This window comes from Columba livia, chromosome 7, assembly GCF_036013475.1.
Source record: "Columba livia isolate bColLiv1 breed racing homer chromosome 7, bColLiv1.pat.W.v2, whole genome shotgun sequence".
Taxonomy (NCBI): domain Eukaryota; kingdom Metazoa; phylum Chordata; class Aves; order Columbiformes; family Columbidae; genus Columba; species Columba livia.
Window position 1 is genome coordinate 31,134,134 of NC_088608.1, and position 20,087 is coordinate 31,154,220.

Sequence of the window (20,087 nt, forward strand, 5' to 3'; positions counted from 1 at the left end):
GCCAACACTGCACACCCACTATGCACGAGGATACCCTGAAAAAAAGTGGCCTGAAGCCCCCCCACTGCATGATGCCCAGGCCTCTGCTTTGTGCTCAGCAGTCCCCATGTGTGGCTGGAACAAGTGGTTGCCCAAAAACTCCTAAGACTGCCCATCAGCAGGGTCAGGGGGACCCAAGGCTGCTCTGGCCCTGTTGGCTTCAGGCCATGTCCCAATGGAGACAGCACCGCAAGCCCATCTGCGGGAGCCACTTCAGCCCTACTTAGGCTTGTGTTTTCCCTTGACATCAAAATATCTCAGTGGTGAGCCCTGGCACCCTTATATTTGTGCCCAGCTGGGTTTTCTTGGTGCTCTTGCCCTGTTGGGATGTCCCCAAACCTGATGGGGGCTCTAGGGGAGGCATGTTCAGTGCAGAAGACTTCACAGAGCTGGACTCTCTCCCAAACCTTAATGGAAATGGAAATTGTAGAAAACCAGACTGTATAGGACCTCAACTGAACTTATAATTGTGCTGCTTTACCCAAACCATTCCCCGTAAGTTTGGTCTTGAAGCCTCTGGTGCTAGACAGTCACAGCTCTCCCAAGGCAGCTTGTTCCTCCTTCCACTGGGTGGGTGCTTTTTTGGGATGATTTGCATCCTCTGGTGGTCAGTGCTGCAAACAGGCATATTTTGGTGCAATTAAGAATAACCTGCCAGACTGCGACCTCCAATGGAAGCCTCAGCAGGGAGAATGCAGAGTTGTATGGAGATAGCACTGCCAAAGGATGTGCTGAGAGAAAAGCACAGGACTGGCCTCAATGAGTTTGAGATGGGGAAAAATGTGAAATCCTCCTAACACTCATGGTGGGTGGGAATCCAATGAACCTCCTGAAGCCACCAGAGCAGGTGTTGTGGTGTATCTTGATCTCTTCAGATGTGAATCCTAGTCACAAAGTGGGGAGTAAAAATAACCCAAAGCTTGTTTGTTTCAACACTTTATTAAACAGTGCTTCACTCATAAGTTGTATACCAGGCCCTGACAATCCCCTGATCAGTGTACAAACACTGGGATATGATGCTGCCGCGACACCAGGCTGCAAGAGCTATCTCCTTTATAGAAAGCAGTGCCCAGGAGAAACCCAGGCTCAGAGCAGTGTCCCTGCTATCACATGAGCCAAGCTGGGAGGTAACTTACAACAGGTCTCTGTACTAGAGGATCCCACCCCAAACTGTCTGATTAGTCAAATCCTGTTTCCTCCTTTCCAGTCACCCAGGGAGTTCATGGTGTTCAGGCCCCAAGAATGAAAGGGGACCACAGCTGAGTCTGTTTGAGCTTGAGGCTTCTGAGAGTGATGTCCAGCCCAAAGCAGATGAGCTCCTCTTTGCTTCAAGCTATCTTTTGATGAACTTCCAGAAACATGTGATGGCAGCAGAAGGCTGCAGTTTGAAGAAAGAGGTGGCCTTCTAGGAATGGTTTCTACTCCTTGCTAGAGCAACCCATCCAGGAGATTCTTGAGGGCCTGTCTATGCTGCTACGGTTGGCTGTCTTGTGTTCAGGCGTGTGTGAGCTAACTGTGTTAGTGTGCCGGGTTTGGTCCTGCTTCACTATGGCTGGTGCATGAGCATGCAGGTTGGAGGTTGCCCACACTGCCCTGGAGCTGCTCACTCACCCACTCTTAGGTGGCCTGAGGGACTCGGCAGTTGTGTCCTTAAATTTAGATCAAAACCCATGTTCACCCTTGTGCAGGCTGAGGAGCTGCCCTCAAACAGCACAAAGTGGTGCGGCTGCATCAGTACCTTTCTCTGCGCTCGGTGTTTAGCTCACGCTCAGTGCTAAGAAAGTGGTTCACAGGGTCAGGTCCCTAATTGCTGCAACTTAGTGCAGAATCACCTACGGACAGAAAAGCAGATTTACCCCTTGTGAGTATCTGGTCTGCTTGACAGGCCAAAGCTATTTAGCCTAGGGCAGATCTTCCAGTTGGGTAGATGTGTAGTTGCATATCAAACTACAACAAGCAGTAACAAGGTAAACAAGTGACTCCAATTATCCAGGTTCAGGAAAGCTTATAAAACAAACCATCTAAACAACTGCTATACAGCTATTAGGCTAAATACTGACAGAACTCAGTGGAATATGTTTCCTTTCCCATGCTGCTGCTTCTGGGTCTGGCACCATCTACCACCTAAAATATTCATACACAATTTTAAATAAAGACTGCAAAATGAACTTTGAAAGCGAAGAAGAGACCACACCAGCTAGCGTGCTTAGCTCACTTTTAGAATGGAGCTTTCCATTAGATGATCAATGGACTTTTGCAAGGTTTAGCATAAGACAGCAAATAAGCACAAAAGCTAGTGGATTATTTGTCTGTCACTGGAAAAAGTGCAAAAAAAAAAAGAGCTATACATAGTCTTTCCCTTTAATGATAGGTAGAAATTGAGGACAACACTTTGGCATTTCAGTTCCAGCTGTGCCACTTGCAATCTGACATTAAAAAAACATATTTAAAGACTCCCCAGTCTATCACATTTGCTTCATGTGCAGCAGCCCAGCTACTAAACTGCTTACTCCCTCAGTGCTCAGAAAGAGACAGGGCAATAGTCTCAATTTTTCATCTTTTGTTTACCAAAGGCAACTAATTTGCTGCAACTACTTGTCAGCACAACAACAAAAAAATAGCTGAAATTACATTTGATAGAAAACTTTCTCCCAGGAAATGTGACACAGAAAATAGCAAAACTATAGCCAACAAACTACTGTACATTTTCTCCCTGCTCCTACCTGCAGCCCTGCGTTTTCAGGAGACACCAGCAAATCTGTTCTATCTTTTAAATTGAAACAATGCAATGAGATGGCTAGAAATATTAGAGAACTCAGCATGCCCTCAGAAGGATGGATTTACATTCAGTTAGGTGAACAATGATGAGTTGGAAGAAGGAGAAAGCAACTTCAAACTGCTTTTCCAAGTGCAGAAGGATTCAGGCAGGAAACTGCCAAGCTCAGATTTAGAGTTCAAATGCAGGGAACCTGGCTTTGGTTGGCACCAGCAGGTCAGCAAGAAAGTAAATTGTTCCAGCCATTCCTGAGGGTAAGAAAACAAAACATCCTTCAGTGAGATTCCCTTTGGGCACCTATTTTATCAGTTATCCAGAGGGTGAGCGAGTTATGAAGTCAGAAGAAAGGAAAACATTTTTAGAAGCACCTAAATATTTCCAGGGTCCTAACCCAGGTTTCCCAAGTGACTTAGTTACTTCAGTGGGCATTTTGAAGTTCATCAAATGTTGAAAAGCACCTTGGAAAACATGATGGGTCTTCCCATGCTCCAGCTCCCTCCCTTCTGCTTTACTGTCTGCAGGTTTAACAATCCGAATCTTTGCCAAACTTCGGACCCTGAGACATTGCTGCCTCAGGTCCTCACTGATCTAACTGCCCTTGTTCCTTGGCCTGCAGCAAAGCTGGGGAGATGCACATTAGCTGAGGAACCAGCAGATGTTGGAGGAGTAGTTGTTAGCAGGAGCCACAAAATGCCACAAGAGCCAACATGGCCTACAGAAGCAGCCCTGTTGGTTCCTCACTCACCTTTGGAATGGAACTAGAAAAGCCCATGGAGGACTTGAATACTTAAAAATGCACAGAAAAGAGACTGTCGGAGACGCCAGGCTACAAATTATCATAAGGTAGAATTTGGCCTGTATGCAATAAAGAATTCCCTGTGTGCACAATCTGTATGGGAGGTCTAAGAGGACAAGGTGCTCCAGCTAAGGTGTTCACCTGTACTACAAGACTGCTTCTGGGCAAGGGTTGAAACAGTGAATACCATTCCCTTCCCATCCTCTACACTGAGTTCTGCAGCGACTTCAGTGGAGTGTGTATTTGGCTTTCCTTGGTGCTGGACTAGCACAGATCCATGAGCAAAACACAAGTGTAGGGATGGAGGTTACCTTCAAAGAGAGAGAATGGTGTGTCTGGAGTCCGGCACCCATGTTGACCATAGCTTAGACACCACTCTGCAAACTGAGAAAAGAACAAAAAAATATTCAAATTTTATTAAGGATAGATCTTAAAAAAAAAAAAAAAAAAAAAAAAAAAAATACCACCAATACCACCCTCATCCTCACATTATCCCTTGCAGAGCAAGGCTTCTGCAGGATATTCCTTCTGTACAGGCTGTCAGACAGTGACTATGCTGCTGAAGAGACTATTCTAGACTAGATCTAGATGTGTCTCTGCCACACTAGAAATTAGGTTTCAAAGACAAAGGTAGTGAGGTAAAGGGCAGAAGCGAGTAATTTCCCCTCCCTTCCTTAAGCTGGCTCTCACCTTGCAGGCCCTGTACAGGTACTTCATGTTCTGGGTGAAGTTGTACAGTGCTAGGAAGCCGTAAGCATTGCCAGCTGTCCCGTGGCACAGCCCATAGCCCTTCTTCAGTAGCCCATACTGCCAGATCACTTCTGCACACTGCAGGGCATCATCTAGGTACTGCTGTTCCCCAAAGACCTGCAGAAACAAGAAACAGTCCTTCTTGTTGAGGCAATTTCCTCCACACAAAGAGCATCCCTGTGTGAGTGAAGAGGCTTGGGTTCATAGCTTCTCTCATACTGAAGCGTTATTGCTGTGACTTTGCTGTCTACTTTAAAGGAGGATGTTTTTGAAATGATGAATGGGGCTGTGTGACTGTTACTTTCCACACAACTAGTAGTCACCATCAGTCACCTGCAACAGGACACTCTCACAGCTGACACATATTCTCAGAAATAATTTTTTACAAGACTAATTTCTGCTTTGGTTAGTGGTCCCTGTGGGGTGATGCCATTGTAACAAGCCATCCTACTCTCAGGCAGGGGAAGTCTCAACAGAGTCTTCTCCATGATGAAGTTCCATGTTTGGGGGTCCCAAAGGATCTTTGCAAGGTTTCTGGTACCTTGTAGGCCTGGACAAGCATGTAGATAACACCTGGTGCCCCATGGCACCAGTGGACGAGTAGGTCTCTCCTGTCCTCGATGCATGGAGGGTAATTGCCAGATGGGAACTTGAGCTGGCAGACATAGTCCACACTGGGTTTGACTGTGTTGTGCAGTTTTACTTGGCTCACTCCAAGGTCAGGCTACGAGAGAGAAAACATTAGATTAGGGAGAACTGCCATTCTGTCTCTCCCTAAGGAGCTCAAGATCTGCCTGAAAGGCAAAATCAGAACCAGCTGTGGCCATGTTCCCTCTTGCTCCTTGTAAATCAAGTTGTCATTTTGGTTCAGGCTTTCACACATTACAAATGTCCACTTGGCCCCAGGCTGCTCTGCCCTTTGGTAGGGACTTATTTACAGTCACACCCTTGTATCCCCAGAAACAAAGGCTGTCCCTAGTATGTCACCAGGTCCTCTAAGCAAGAAAGCTTTCTGCTGCTTTTCCTGAAGATGAGTAGGAATAGTTTCTGGTACCCAGAGCTGGAGTAAAGAAACAAACTCTGTGAAATCAGCACTAAAGATTACTACCAGGAATGATTCCTAGCACCTAGAGCATGTCCACTCTGAGCTGTTTGGCCAGCCCCGCTGGTGGGCGATGCTGCTGCATGTTCACAGATGTTTCTGGGTAATTGCAAGGGGTGACTTCACCACTGACCTCAGACAGAACCAAGGGAGTGGCTTCAGTGTCCCCTTCCAGTGACACTCTCCACATGAAATCTGTGCAGTTCTGACTTCCCACAGCAGAATGCACTGAGGACTCTAATCTAAGGATCACACTGTTCCCAGGTTGATAACATCAAAATTAAAAACCAATACTTGTGCTGTAAAACCATTAGAGAGAAAAGCTGAATGTCCGCCTGTCCATGTTTCCCTTGTTTACTTCCCCCAAGGCTTTTTGTGCATCATGCTTGGCTAATCCAGGTTCCTCGTAGTTCATACAGCAGAGAAGCATGAAGCCCATGCAGTATTTTATGGGAGACTTCACTTAAAATTCTTGAAAACACCAGCTTGGGAACAAGCTCGGGGACTTAGTGCAAATTTGGGCTCACGGCACACTGCTATCTCCCTGCTCCCAACTAGCTGTTCTGCACTCCTGGGCAATAATCACATCCTTCTCTTGCCAAATCTCCTGCTTAAAGAACATCAACCATCCCTTCCTCTCTGAGCCACATGAGAGGGTTATATTCACAGGAATTCTGCTTGTCCTGTATATGGGCTTGAACTTCAAGACTGCTGAAGGAAAGCTCAAATACTTTAATCCTGGAGGCTTTTTTTACACATCCTTGAGAGTCAGGTCTAATAAAGTTATCACCTATTTCTATGAATTTTGATTTGTTAAAATAATTTGTGTTGTTCGGCAGGTGCCCTTAGTGCTTTGAAAATGTAATATTATTTACTGTTGTTACTGTTGCCTTAATCACTATAAATTTATTTACAAAGTAACCCACATAGGGGAATTATCACCCTTATTTCAGAGCTGGGGAAGCAAAGATTCCCAGAGCTCTAGGGAGTTGTGCAAAATTGTGAGAAAGCACCAAATCAAAGGAGCGCTGCAGCTCCCCATCTCTCATCTTGCCCTCCCTACTTCAGGCACTATAGAATTCAGCTGCTTTATCAAAGGTCCCATTTCTTTAACATTTAGATGTAAGCCCTGATTTGGAAACAAAGATTTCCCACTATGAACACAATCCCTTCCACCACGTTTTTCTTACAGAGATCCTCATTTGGTAATGACCCAACATTGCTCTGAGTGTCTAGCTAAAAAAATGTAGGAAGCCCAGAGATAACAACAAATGAGAATACTTTATAGGTTATTAACACAAGAGGGGGAAGCTCAGATCCAGCTGACCTACAGGGCTTCATTATGTGGAACTGCTGGTCTAATGCAGACCACATTTCCCAACTGATTGCCACAGAAGTGGGAAATACAATCTCACAGATTTAGAAAAAACCTATAGAAGTAAGGATGTGTGATCAAACCCAGGAGTAAGTCTATCAGACAAGGGTTCTTGCCCAGTTTGACATCACCACAAGCCAATTTAAATGCTCCTCCTTGTTGAAAGAAATGTGAGAACAGCTGCTAAAGGCTCCTCCCCTCCAGCGCCTCTTACCTGCATGAGATAGTAGTAAATCCCAGCCAAACCATGGGCTGCCCCTACGTAGTACTCCTGGTACCACTCGTACATCAGCGGGCTCTTTTCTGTAAAGTTCCTCCTTTTGGCCAAGCTCTCTCCTGAGGCTACAACGGCTTCACAGACCTGTGGATGGGAACAGATGCAGGTGAGGGAAATGCTGCTGTCTCGGATACAGAACAGTGAGCATCCTGGTACAGAACAAAAGAGTTATTTTTCTGTTCAAGCAGAGGGAAGACTATGGGTGAGGGAGTGAAATGTACACCAGGTCAGCACTGCCGACAGTTTTGTATGGATGGTGGGGGAGTTTGTGGTGCTCTGTCCCTTTGGAAGAAGTGCAGCAGGGATACTGTGATGTGATTTCTCCATTGTTGCCAGAGTTCTTTACATCTAGCACTGATTTTTACCTGCCTGAGGATAAGCTGCATGGGAAGAGACAGCTAAAGAAATCAGCAGAAGCCACAGTACCTGTTGAATGAGACTTTGAGGGATCTTTTCCTTTCCCAAGTGCTTGTTCACAAATAGCAGTGCATAGAGATAGCCCATGCGCCCGTACAGCAGTTCATCTGGCACTCGTGAGTCAAGCTTGTGTAGATGGAGCAAACTACCAAGAAAAATTCATATGGGAGAGATTAGGTGACACTCAAACCCACGTAAACAAGCAGTGAGACTGGAGTTCAAAAACATGGTTTGTTCCTTCATGATGTCTGTGCCCTGGGAGATGTCAGGCCAGTCTCTGGGTCTCAGCCTTCCAGCTATGCAGGGAGCAGAATTGCTCTTTCCTTCTTTTTGTTTGGGTTATTGCTTTAGTCTGCTCAGCTCTTTACAATGCAGTCATACTGTGTGCCTGTTTTTTAGAGCACCAGCTTGGGAAAGCTACTTGTGGGGAAATCTGGGCTATAGGAAACTGCTGACTGCTCAGGAAAGCCTACACACTGTTGCCTCTCTGTGATGCTGTTGGCAAGGCAGACCCTCTGCCAAAAATGACTATTTTCAAGCTTAAGTGGTATCTGTTTAATTTGGCTGCACAAGGAATGCTAGGAAGTCAAACTGTTATGTAGAAAAATCTCACCCTTTATTCTCAGAAGTCCTAACAGAAAAGCCCTTCTCCTTCCATGCCTGCTAGTGGCCAGGGCTATGCTGTCAGTGAAGAAAGAGGTGCCTCCATGAGCTAAAAATCTAGGTAAGAGGTGGCATGAAGCAGCTGGAAATGTTGTTTAACATCAAGCCTCTGCAGCACATGTAAGAAATCTTCTCCAGGGAGAGCTGAGCAGTAGTGAGGACAGCTCAGCAGAGCCTAAGTGCTGTGGGGCTAACTGTGGTGCAACCCCACACTACGGACAGTTTGGCTGGCACCAGGCTTTAGCCCACAACTGCCATTTTTCTATTATCACAATGCAAGATTGGTGATATTCCTGTAATGCTAACAGAGACTGACAGCTCTTCACACTGGTGATTTGTAGCCCAGTTCACTCTTGATGCAATTTTTCCTTTGTTTTGCCTCTCATCACACTTCCAACAAGGCTGGATGTCTTTCCCTGTCAGAGCACGAGGCGGGGATGTGACTGGTTTTGGCTTCATTTTTCCATTCACCCCTGAGACAACAGTGAGAAAAATGCCATCACTTTTAAAATACCAGCATAAGTGGCTTCACAGCTGTTCCGTCAGCTGTTTCCTGCTGTGGCTGCAACAAGGAGAAGGCTGAGGAACCAGGCAGGAGAACTGTGTGTGCAGGGCTTCCCTGTCACAGCAGCGAGAGGAACAGAAAAGGTGCCTTGGCAGCCTTTGCTCCTGGGCACAGCAATGTGTTGCAAAGACAAGAAGCAACCAAATGTCCAGAGTGCCCTCAAAGCAGAGAGAGGATGCTGGGCTGTGACTGCCCACAGCAGGAAACTTTCCCTTGGCACTGGACTCAAAGAGAGCAGGGATATTGAAGGAGAAAGGAGAGCGCAGTGTCTCAAGGTCCTGTCTCCTCACGTACCACTTGAGATGTGCGTTGCTCCACAGGGCAGATTTTTTGCAGATTAAACCCAAGAGACAGACTTTGCATCTAAGAGTAGGAGCAAGCAGGGGTCCCTCTCTCAGCTGCCTGGGCTGAAAGGAAAGCCCTGCTGCCTCATGTCCCCTGTCCAAGGAAGGCAGATGAAGAGGAGGGTTTTTCCAGGAAGGAAAAGAGTGTTTTGACAGAGGGGCTCTGCCCAGCAGCGCTGGCCACAAGGGATGCTGGCTGGTGGTGCTGGTGGTGCTGTTTTGCTCCAAAATGCCAGGGAACTGTCAGGTGCCATAGAGGAATGGATAGGTGTATAAACAGTAATACCCACAGCACGGATTTTCTGAGGTCTGGATGTGAAATCTTTTTTTCATGGGAAAATCTGGAGCAGCTGGAGCTATTATTCCTGCTCCTTACACATTATTGCTTCTGCCTCTAGCTGCTTTTCCAGTCCAGATAATGAGGGGAGGAAGCCTGCCAGCAGTTTCTGTAGTGTTAGAGCTGTGTGGCAGAGCTGCATGGCATGGCAGCAGGAGATGCCTGCGATGCTGCTGGACTGATTGCACGCAGAATGCATTTCTCAAGTACGAGGGGATAAATCAAGGTCTCTGAAAGGGAAGAGCCACTCCTGCCCACATATCACCTCTTACCTCAACTGTCAAAAATCAGTAGTTTCTGGGCGGAGGGAGAGCAAGGCAGCTTTAGAGCAAGATGGGATGTTTGTACGCCACTGGCTCTAAAAGCAAACCTTTGAACTTCTGAATTGGTGGGAGATGGCAGGGACAAGAAGACTCCTGGAACACGGCTCAGATTTTCACAGCCTCTTGGAAAACGGGCTATCCTGGAAGTATAGTCTCACCAGAGCAAAAAAGCACGTTTGTTGGTCATGAACTCGTTTAGGCAAGAGCAAGGAGCTAACAAAAAAAGCAAGCTTCTGTCTCATCCACTGCAGATAAAACCTGGCTGATGGATTCTCTCCTTGGGCTCTGTAAAGATGAGGTGTTTTAAAAGACAGAGAACAAAAGGGAGAGCAGCCCTCCTTCTCCACAGCTGTACTAGAAGTGCACTTCCTATGCACTTGCACTGCATAACTTAGCAACTGTTCTGTAACAGCACACTCAAAACTAACTTAAAAGTTTTGATTAAAGGGGCTATTTCTCAAATAAATACTCTCTTTTTAAAGGTGGCATGGGAACTGGTGGCAGAGTAAGGACAGTATAACTGTTTCTTCAAGAAAGCCACATTTTTCTTCTTTCCTCCTCTCAGATATATGAAGAAACCAATTTCCAAGGCTCTGCCTTTAGTGTACCATTAGATGGCAGTGCAGAATTAATCGCGAGTTTCCATTCTGCCACAAGACTGTAGGCAGAACAGGAGGGATCTGGGGAAGGTAGAGCTACACAAAGGAAACATGAATTAGGGATTTTTCACAATTAGGGGCTTATGTATTGACTACACCTGGCCAGTACTGTTTGACAGATTAGTTCTCTTTTTGTTAGCAAATATATTAATCACAGTGAGATTCACCATTTTGACACATTATTAAGCAAAACCTAAACCACAGATTATTTCAAAAATAAAGAACAGAGATCTGTCCTCAGACTGACTGCATCCACATAAAAAAGAAGCTATTCTTAGTTAAGGCAGGGGGAACTTGGTGTCCAAACCACACAGGCACCTCTGATTCCCACCCATGGCTTTTTTAATGGATATTTTGCATCACTTGCCTGTGGCTGTTTAAGGGCACTCAATGCTGTTCTGAAGCGTCAGGGGTTTCATCTCGGTTTTGTGCTGACCACGTGTAAATGGAAACTCTTTACAGGGCCATTTCTCACCTCCTCAAAACTGATCTCCCTTAAGCAAGAAAAGCTCACAACTGCATCTCCTTGACTTTCTTTCTTCCTCTGCCACATGCTGATCTGACTGCAGGACTGCTTGTTTGTCCTTTTCTTAAGTACTCAACAAAAATACATTTGAAAACAGTTGAGGATAGGCAGGAAATAGAAATATATGAATCATAACCAGCTGCATTCAGCAGTTGAAAGGGATGCTGTCAATCTTAGGTTTAAGTCAAAGTCAACTAACAAATAGCAAGTGTAAGCAAATGACAAAATCTAATTAGCCTGCCACATTTATCTTTTTCATCAAAATGGCTGTAAAACTAAGTTTAAGGGTTCTGAAAAAATACCAAAACCTGCCTTCCTTTTTTTTTAATTTTGGCATTTTTTTTCTTCCTGTGTTTATTGGAATCATTGTTAAGTTGGCAACACCAGCTGGCAGGCTATCAGGCAAGCGTGTTTGTCCCAAAGCTAGCTCATTCCCCAGGGCAGAACAAGTTTGTGCTGCCTTGCTAAGTTACTGGATTCTCTCTCACGTAAGACTGCAACAAAACGTATTCAGGCTTGTCAGAGAGTGCCTGGTACAAGCCCAGACCAGCACCACAAGCAAGAGGAACCTTAGTTCAAAGACACAACCAAGCGTTTTACCGAGTGATGCAGTCCTTCGATTGTTTCTGGTTCTGCAGTTTGTGGTAGACGACAGCAGCCACTGCCAGGGGCCCCGCATCTCCGCACAAGAATGTGATGGATCGTTTTGTCAGACAGCTCAGGCTCTTCTTCACGTACTCGTGGGCCACCTGAAGGTAGGCTGGGTCTCCATACACATCGTGCAGGTGCAAATACAGCAAAGCAATGCCTGCAAAAGGAACATAAAGGTTGCACCCACCAGAAAAGTTGGCTCTCCGTGCTATGCACCCTGGCTGTTTTAACAAATCTAAAAGCCTGGCCCTCAGCCTCATCTGGGGCATAAGGCACCTCGACAGGCTTCTCAGGCACATCCAGGGACATAACCCATAGCTGCAGCATCCACAGCTTTTTGTCCTGCTTTTCAACCTCCTTGTACCTGATGCTGCTCGAGAGTGTATTGCAGGTCATGACAAACAGCAGTGTCTCACCCAGGAGGTGCTGGAGGATACACGAGTTACATACAATTTTAGCAGCAAGGAGTAAAACATAAGACCTACACAAACCCACCGAAATCTATTAACTGTACCTGGGACTGCTGCTGAACAGTGGAGGGGGAAAAAAAAAGGTAATCTCTGGACAAGACAGTACTTGTGGCAGAGCAGTGATGAGTTGTTACCCTATCTCAATTATTTTTTCCCATGCCAGGAAGTAAAGTGCTGGGTCACTTAGCTTGGAACGGATTTTTTTATAAAAGTGGCACATCACCAGCACTAATGAGCAGCACCCTTAGACATCTTATTTGGCTTTTTTTTTTCTTTCCTCCCTCCCGCTCGGCAGCACCAGAGAGGTTGTTACAGCTCCGCAGACATCATCGCCTGCTGCTGAGCAGGTCCCAAACCCTACGGCAAGCACTAGTGCATCCTAGAAAAGAAAGGAGCTGCCTGACCCTTCTCTGCAGCACATCACTCATGAAATCAGCCCTTGTCTGAAACAGAAACAGCTGCCTGAAATGCTGGAAAAGGCTGCATGGTCCTCCCAGGAGGTTTTCAATGGGCTGGTCAGCTACAGAAACAACTGCACTACTGAGAAATCACATCAATTGCTGTTCTTTGCCTCTGTCTGCCCTGTGTTCATCCAGCTCTTGAAGCTTTCAGTAGGTAACCGAGGAGTCCTCAATAAGTCTGTGTCTGGAAGGTCTGCCACATTTGAACCACCCTTCTGATCTGGAAGGCATCCTCAAACATACACCGAAGAAAGCTACTGGCCTACACCACTTTGAGAAAAGCCTATTTCTCCCCTTACCAGTAACCATTTTGAAAAAGACTCAACTCCTGTGTTTAAACCTAAATTAATAGAGCCAATCTCTACAGACGTCGATGTGGTAAGGTAAGGAAGGACAAGCATGCTGCAAAATTACTTTCCATGGTACTGAGGACAAATATAAATTTAGATCGTTTTCTCATTTTGCATGGGTAATCTCCAAAGCTTCATGCTACAGGCAGTTCAATTCCACACATATATTAAGGGCAAATTTCCATTTCCTGCTGAAGCTAATAACCTTGTCCTCTCTCTAAGCAGTTCAGTATTTCCAGAGAGCTCAGATGTACGGTGCCATCACTCAAGTCTATAAGGATGTGGATATGAAGCTCTTCTTTAAAGGGGAACCTTCCTCTTTCAGCTAGCAAATGTCAAGTGACTCTCCTTGACTTATTTAACACCTAGCACAGCTTCTAGAATTTAATAGGCCTGATAGCTGTCTGAGCACAACTTGCACTCTTGACTTATCTGCTTTAATATACAACTTTTTGCTTTGTAAGTAGCTTCTATTCCCACTGCCATCATACCACCCTAATTATCTACATAACTACCACGCTAAGACCACTACTAGGACTGAATTCTTAGAAAGTAAATATTTCAGCATTGTTTTTCTCTGACTTCTTTGCCTCTCTTTTAAAACATTTCTTGCACCCTTTCCTCCCTGGCCCAAGCACCTTTGGAAAAGTCTCCAAAAAACCCACTGATCTATACTAAAAGATGGAAGGGATGAGTTGCTTCCCCAAATCATTCATTTTTCTTTATTTTTCTTTTATTTTTTAGACTCAAAGGCCTTACAAACTGAACGTAAAGCTGATTTTCTCAATTAATTCCTCAAGGAATTCATACTGCTGAGCTGATGAGAAGGGCACAGTGCAGTGCAGCTTTCAGCCCGTGGCTTGCTCTGTCGCTGTCTGTGAGCCCACATGTATGGAAGGCCAGCAGAGGAGGGCAGGCCCACGCACAAATGTTTACAGATGTACATAGAGGGACATAAACTGCAGTCACCTGTGTGCCAAGGTGTTGACAGCACATTTCAGAGGCAGTGCCCTCTCTGGTGTGCAGGAAACCAGAACACTGGAGTGTTAATGCCTGGAATGGTTGCTCACTGCAGGGAATCAGGAGGCAAAAATCACTTCTGCATGTCTCTCACAAAGCCTCTTTATTTAACATCATCAGTAGGACAGTAAACAACATTTGTCTCCTCTTGCTGTCCTGTATGACCAGTATTGTACATGCAGAGGGGTGCTTTACATTAGAGACTGGGGGGGACAGAGGAGGAGACTTAAATTTACATAGTAGAAGTGGAATGGTTTGTGCCAATGGCCGACTTTAGCAACCATTGCTTTCAACAGAGCGGACATCGCTAGAGATACCAGAAAAGTTCTTGATTGATAGCTAAAGCACTGCAGTAGGCTGAAGGAATCTCTCATCCATATAACCATTCTGCTGACCAAAGAGAAGTAAAGCTGTGCCTCAACTTCCCTGCAAGTTTAGACTTGTTCTGGATGTTGGATTGCACTACCATTGCAAACAGTTCCACTGGTGGGAGAAGAGCAGTAGTGAGACAAAGCTTCACAAAGGACAGTAGGTTGCCACAAAAGGAGGTTTCTTGACCTAGCTAGGACCAGTTCCAAAACTGCCATCTACAGTAATAAAGAGCTCAGAGATCTTGTGTTATCCAGGGAAGTAAGTCAGCACCCTCTAAGCAGGATGTCAAACACAGAGGGAAGAAGTGGAAATGTATCTCTGCACACAGTGATGAAGCCTGATTGTTTCTAGTGAGAAACCTGATGTCATTTTAATGCGTCAGGCCTGGGGACAAAGTTATGGAGGGGGTGGCATAGCTTTATAGCCCAGCTCAAAGGATAATAAGCATTTTTTCTGGTGCAGATGCATGGGATGTTATCTTGTGCTCATAAATACGTGCCAAAGCCATGCTGAATGGGATAGTAAGACATCTCCAGAGGGATGTATCACCCCATTTCAGAACTGTCTGCGGAGCCACAGGTGTGTTTTACTACCGCTTGCAGCTTTCCTTCCTAGTGCATTGTGGTACACGGGGCACTTCTTAGGATGCCTCAGCTTCTCCAGCCCTAAAACCTGGGTAACAAAGCTGTTTCTGTAAAACTTTTTACAAAAGCAGCTTCTCTTCCTTCCCTCCCCCCAAAAAAAAACCCAAACAAAAAAAAAACAGCCCAGCCCAAAACTATCTATTACCTAATCATAGAATCCTGCAATAGGTTAGGTTAGAAGAGATCCACAGAGGTGATTTGATCCAACCCTCTGAAAGTGAGGTCAACCTCAAATTTCATAGAATAGAATCATTTTGGTTGGAAGAGACCCTCAGGATCATCAACTCCAACCATAACCATACCTAACTCTAGCACTAACCTATGTTCCCAAGAACCTTGTCTAAATGCCTTTTAAACACCTCCAGTGATGGCGACTCCACCACTGCCCTGGGCAGCCTGTTCCAATGGTTCACAACCCTTTCCATGAAGAATTTTTTCCTAGTATCCAATCTAAACCTCCCATGGTGCAACTTGAGGCCATTTCCTCTTGTCCTATCACTTGCTACTTGGGAAAAGAGACCAACACCCTCCATGCTACAACCTCCTTTTCGGTAGTTGTAGACAGTGATAAGGTCTCCCCTCAGCCTCCTGTTCTCCAGGCTGAACCCCCCAGTTCCCTCAGCCACTCCCATCAGACTTGTGCTCCAGACCCCTGAACCAGCTTCGTTGCCTGCTCTGCATTCTCTCCAGTATTTAAATGTCCTCCTTATGACAAGGGGCCCAAAACTGAACACAGGATTCAAGGTGTAGCCTCACTAGCACCAAGTACAGTGCCACAATCACTTCTCTAGTCCTGCTGGCCACATTATTCCTGATACAAGCCAGGATGCTGTTGGCCTTTTTGGCCACCTGGGCACGCTGCTGGCTCATGTTCAGCCAGCTGTCAATCCACACCCCCAGATCCTTCTCTGCCAGGCAGCTCTCCAGCTATTCTTCCCCGAGCCTGTAGCGCTGCCTGGGGTCGTTGTGACCCAAGTGCAGGACCCAGCACTTGGCCTTGTTAAACCTCATACAATTGGTCTCAGCCCAACGATCCAGCCGGTCCAGATCCCTCTGTATGGCCATCCTACCCTCCAGCAGATCAACACTCCTACCCAATTTGGTGTCATCTGCAAATTTACTAAGGGTGCACTCAATCCCCTCGTCCAGATCGTTGATAAAGAGTTTAAACATAACTGGCCCAAATACTGAGCCCCGGGGAACACCACTTGTGACCCTCTGCCAACTGGATTTGGCTCAGTTCACCACAACTCTTCGGGCCTGGCCATTTTCCATTGGTCGGAGCCTTGTCCAGTCAAATACTATCTCCAAGAATGCAGACTTTGCAAAAACTACCCACCGAGCACTTAGCAGCAATGTGGTTTATGTGGGTGACACAAGGCACTCTGTTCTTTCGCATCAAATGCAGCCTCACTGCCTCTTATTCCTTAGCGATTATCTGAGGATTTCTGCTTTTCTGAACAGAACTCTCTTAAGGAGATGCAAGTTCTCGTGTTCTGAAGTTAAAACTAAGATACTGCACTAACGTGAATGAAAGGTGTTTTTGCAGCAGCTTTTCTGAACCGGTACGGTCAGAATTTCCACCCATTCTTAAATGGCTCTTCTTTCATCTGGCGTGTCTTTTGAAGAGTCCTTTCAAAAGGCAACTCAGCCATGCTCCTCATCTCCACTCGCCAACGGGCCAGCCAAAAGCTGTGGCTGGGGCAGGCCAGCTGGATTCACCACTCTGTTTCGGAGGCCCCTGAGCTCTGAAAGCCACAACTATGATGTTGCTGGAGAAGGGAATGCTCACATGGAAGCACTTTGGAGTCTTTGGAGCAAAGCCTCTTGCACTATGAGAAATACCAATGCACACGTATGTACTCTTTGACATCCTCGTGCCAATCTGTTTGAAAATGGATGAGGCAGTTGTACTTCTGCCAGGATTTGAACTGCTTCGATTCAGAATTAGCTTACGGCAGTTTACCTTCCCTCAGTCAACGCTTTGATACCAGTGATTAAGACCACAAAAAGCTCTTACTAAACTGATTAAAAGACAAAACAGAACACAACAGCTGAGTCTGGTCCGTACCCAAGCACATACCAGGTGTTGCCTACAGGGCCCTGAACTCTACGAGGAACTGAATTAAACTGTAACAAGACAATTCAAATGAGTTTTGAAGGCATTCTTCCGTACGCTGGATAATCTGGATCCAAAGCGTGTTTTCACTGCCTCTGAGCTGAAAATATAAATCCTTCCCTCCCTCTGCTCCAACCTCAGGTGCCAAGAAGCTGTGGCTTCCCTGGCACAAATGCAGGCCAGGGGACCAGGGCTCTGTCAAGTGTGTTGGGAAAGAAGCAGGCACTCAAGTAAAATGCCAGCATATGCTGTGTATTACTGAGTGTAATGTAACACACTCAAGTATGTTACATTTCACGCAGGGTTTGTGCTAAGAAAGCCACATTTCAAATCTCTCTTATTAGTGGCCACAAGAGTGCGGGTTGATTTCAGACTGCTGGGCAATGATTTACATGAGAAGATACTCAACAAGCCTTTTCTACACAAGCAATTAGAGGAAAAAAGCTGCTTTCTTGGCCCAATTAATTTTGTCTCTGGAAACCAGCACTGAATAAATTATTATAGCTAGGATTAGAAAAGAAGGGAGGGTGACAGAGAGGCAGCGTAATATCTGCAAACTTCACTTCGCTGGCTGTGACCTGCAGGAAATATGTCCATGGGTTTCTTCTAATCCCATTAGCCAACGCAAGAAGGTTGTGCACCCAATGAGGAATGATCCCTGGGATGAAAGAGAAGAATCCCTCTTGAGAAACTCCCTTCCAAATAAAAGTGAGCTGAAATCCTGCCAGAGCTCTCACCCACTGTTTCACAACCGCAGCCACTTTCCAACATGAAACCTCTTAAGGCCACCCGAAGAAAGGGAACACAGTCTCCAGGGAAAGGTGTTTACCTGCTCCCGACAGACTTTCAGAGTATTCCTAACATCAGCTAATTGTCCTCTGGCTTTATCTCCTGAATTATTCTGGCCAGAGGTAGACTCTACCATCGTGCCAAGTAGCACCCTCATGACTGAAGCCCATCTTTATGTATGAAGTGCTCTTCATCTGAGGGGACCCCAGAGCAGGGTCACCCACACTGGAAAACTGAACCTGTCTCACAGGTGAAATCAGCCAGCACTGAACAAAAATGCATAAATTCACAGGCAGCAGAGTACTGCCAAGCTGCAGCTGATGAAATCAATATTCTCCCACGCTGGAATTTAATACTGGCATCACAGCATTTCTTATGAACTGCTCTAGGGTGTTCTCAGTGCCTGTCTACCTTACAAAAATTTTTAAGCAGGCATTTCTGGCACTGCTGTCATCAAGCTGCAGCATTAGTTTCGCACCAACACAATAAACACCACTCTCCTAAGCAAACTGTTGGCATCATTTCCATAGCATCCAAGCACAAGCCAGACACACCCCGATTATAATGTATAAAGTTGCCATTCAGGATTGCAGTGTATTAAAAAAAAAAAAAAAAAGCAGCAGAAAAAACTCTTGCAGCAAGCGTGAGATACGTGAGATAACTGCAAGTAGCCCAGGGTTTCTCCCTAGAGCCTGGCACAGCGCAGGAGGCAGGAGAGCTGACAAAGCACACCGCAGTAGCCAAGGATGAGGCGGCAGAGAAAGGTGCGTCCTCCCCAGCTCCAGTGGGTAGGAACAGGGAGAGGAAGGCAGGGCACGTTCCCAAGGAAGGAAAACCAGGCTGAAAACGCACAACAGGAGAAAGACAAGCTCCTGGCAGCTTTGCACACAAGAGTTAGTGTGAGGAAGGCTCTCATACTTCCTTATACTTACATTTGCATTTCTGCTCCTTCCAGCAGGTACTGGAGCAGAACTAGCCCTGGCTAAGTGGAGGGGTACTACCTGAGGAACAGGATGGAGCAACCTGCCAATCAGACAATGTCAAAAGACAAAATTCAGCCCAATCAGAAAAGACAGATGTTACCTCAGGCCATAGGCTCACTGCTGCCACATACAAGGACTCCTTGCAAGTAAATGACCTACCATGTGCATCTGCCTGCTTTATGGAGCAGTGGTTTACTTGTCACCATCCCCACCATGGCCAGATTTGGAGCTAGGCTCTTCGATGGTTCCCATGTTTGCTCTCAAGCAGGTGCTGGCTTTTTTTTTTTTGCGTAAGTTTGGCACTATTAGCCAATAGAAGCCCAAATCCTGCCCTTCAATGCCATGGTCTTCCCTCTGAAGCTTGAAACCTGCTCTGAAAATGCGGAGTCCCAAGAAATCCCCTTATTTTAGTGGATTAAAGCACACATGAGAAGCACCACTCCCAACATGGGTCTGCTATGGTTGTTCAAACAGCCAAGAACGCCGGGGTCTGCCTTGGCCTGACCTAGGAGACCGCTCTGTCCCTTCGGACCGGCCACCCTACCTGCCCAGCCAGTGTATGCCGTGCAGTCCTTTGGGTCAGCCGACCTGAGGCCCCCCTCCATCTGCTGGAGCAGCTCCCTGATCTTGTTATTCAGCCGCTGCGTGAACTCAGGGGTCAGCTGTGGAATAAAAAATAAAAAATAAAAAAAACAAACAAAACCCCACCACCACGAAACGTGAAGGAAACAGCGGCTGACAGATGGGGTCTTGCTAAGACCAGAGAGCGCACAACCTAGGGAACCGGGTGGTTTTTAACCCGACAGGTGTCTGCTATAAACGCTTGGGTACCGCAGCACCAGGCTGGCTCCTGGCTGCTTGGCTCGGCGGCCGGGACCGGTAGCGGGCCCTTTCCTTCCCGGGCCGCTGCAGCACAGCGGCCGCCCCGGCGTGGGCCGTAACCGGGTAGGGCCAGTGCCGCCCCGCCCGACCCCACTCACCCTCCCGGCGCCGTCGAAGTAGTTGGTGGCCAACGACTTGTCATAGTCCGCATAGGGGTTACGAAGCGCCCGCTCCGCCATCATGGTGCTGGCGTCTCCGCTTCGCTTCGCTCCGCTGCGACCCGCCCCCGTCCCGTCCCGTCCCGCCCCGCCCCGCCCCGGAAGGGAGCGGGTGCCGGGCAACAGTCGGGCCGCGGCGTGGGGGTAGTGGCTACTGGTACTGGCTCCGTGATGCTTGCAGGCTCCGTGGGGTTTAGAGGCTTTTTCCGGCTGGCCCTACGGGAGCCCTGTAGGGTTCA

General features: G+C 46.7%; 1 protein-coding gene and 1 long non-coding RNA gene across 2 annotated transcripts; both read right to left on the reverse strand.

The window, feature by feature from the left end:
- Positions 1-962: 962 nt before the first annotated feature.
- Positions 963-19,948, reverse strand: LANCL1 (LanC like glutathione S-transferase 1). The gene is made up of 9 exons (XM_005501695.3): positions 19,789-19,948; positions 19,353-19,470; positions 11,550-11,757; positions 7,542-7,677; positions 7,053-7,199; positions 4,903-5,085; positions 4,302-4,478; positions 3,923-3,995; positions 963-3,063 (listed from the first exon to the last, which is right to left on the reverse strand). Exons 1-9 carry the CDS (start codon positions 19,870-19,872, stop codon positions 2,987-2,989), a joined length of 1,203 nt encoding a protein of 400 aa, XP_005501752.2. The 5' UTR covers positions 19,873-19,948; the 3' UTR covers positions 963-2,986.
- Positions 13,988-19,346, reverse strand: LOC135579874 (uncharacterized). The gene is made up of 3 exons (XR_010473732.1): positions 18,968-19,346; positions 18,758-18,848; positions 13,988-17,694 (listed from the first exon to the last, which is right to left on the reverse strand). It is a non-coding gene; the product is annotated as an uncharacterized LOC135579874 (long non-coding RNA).
- Positions 19,949-20,087: the final 139 nt, after the last annotated feature.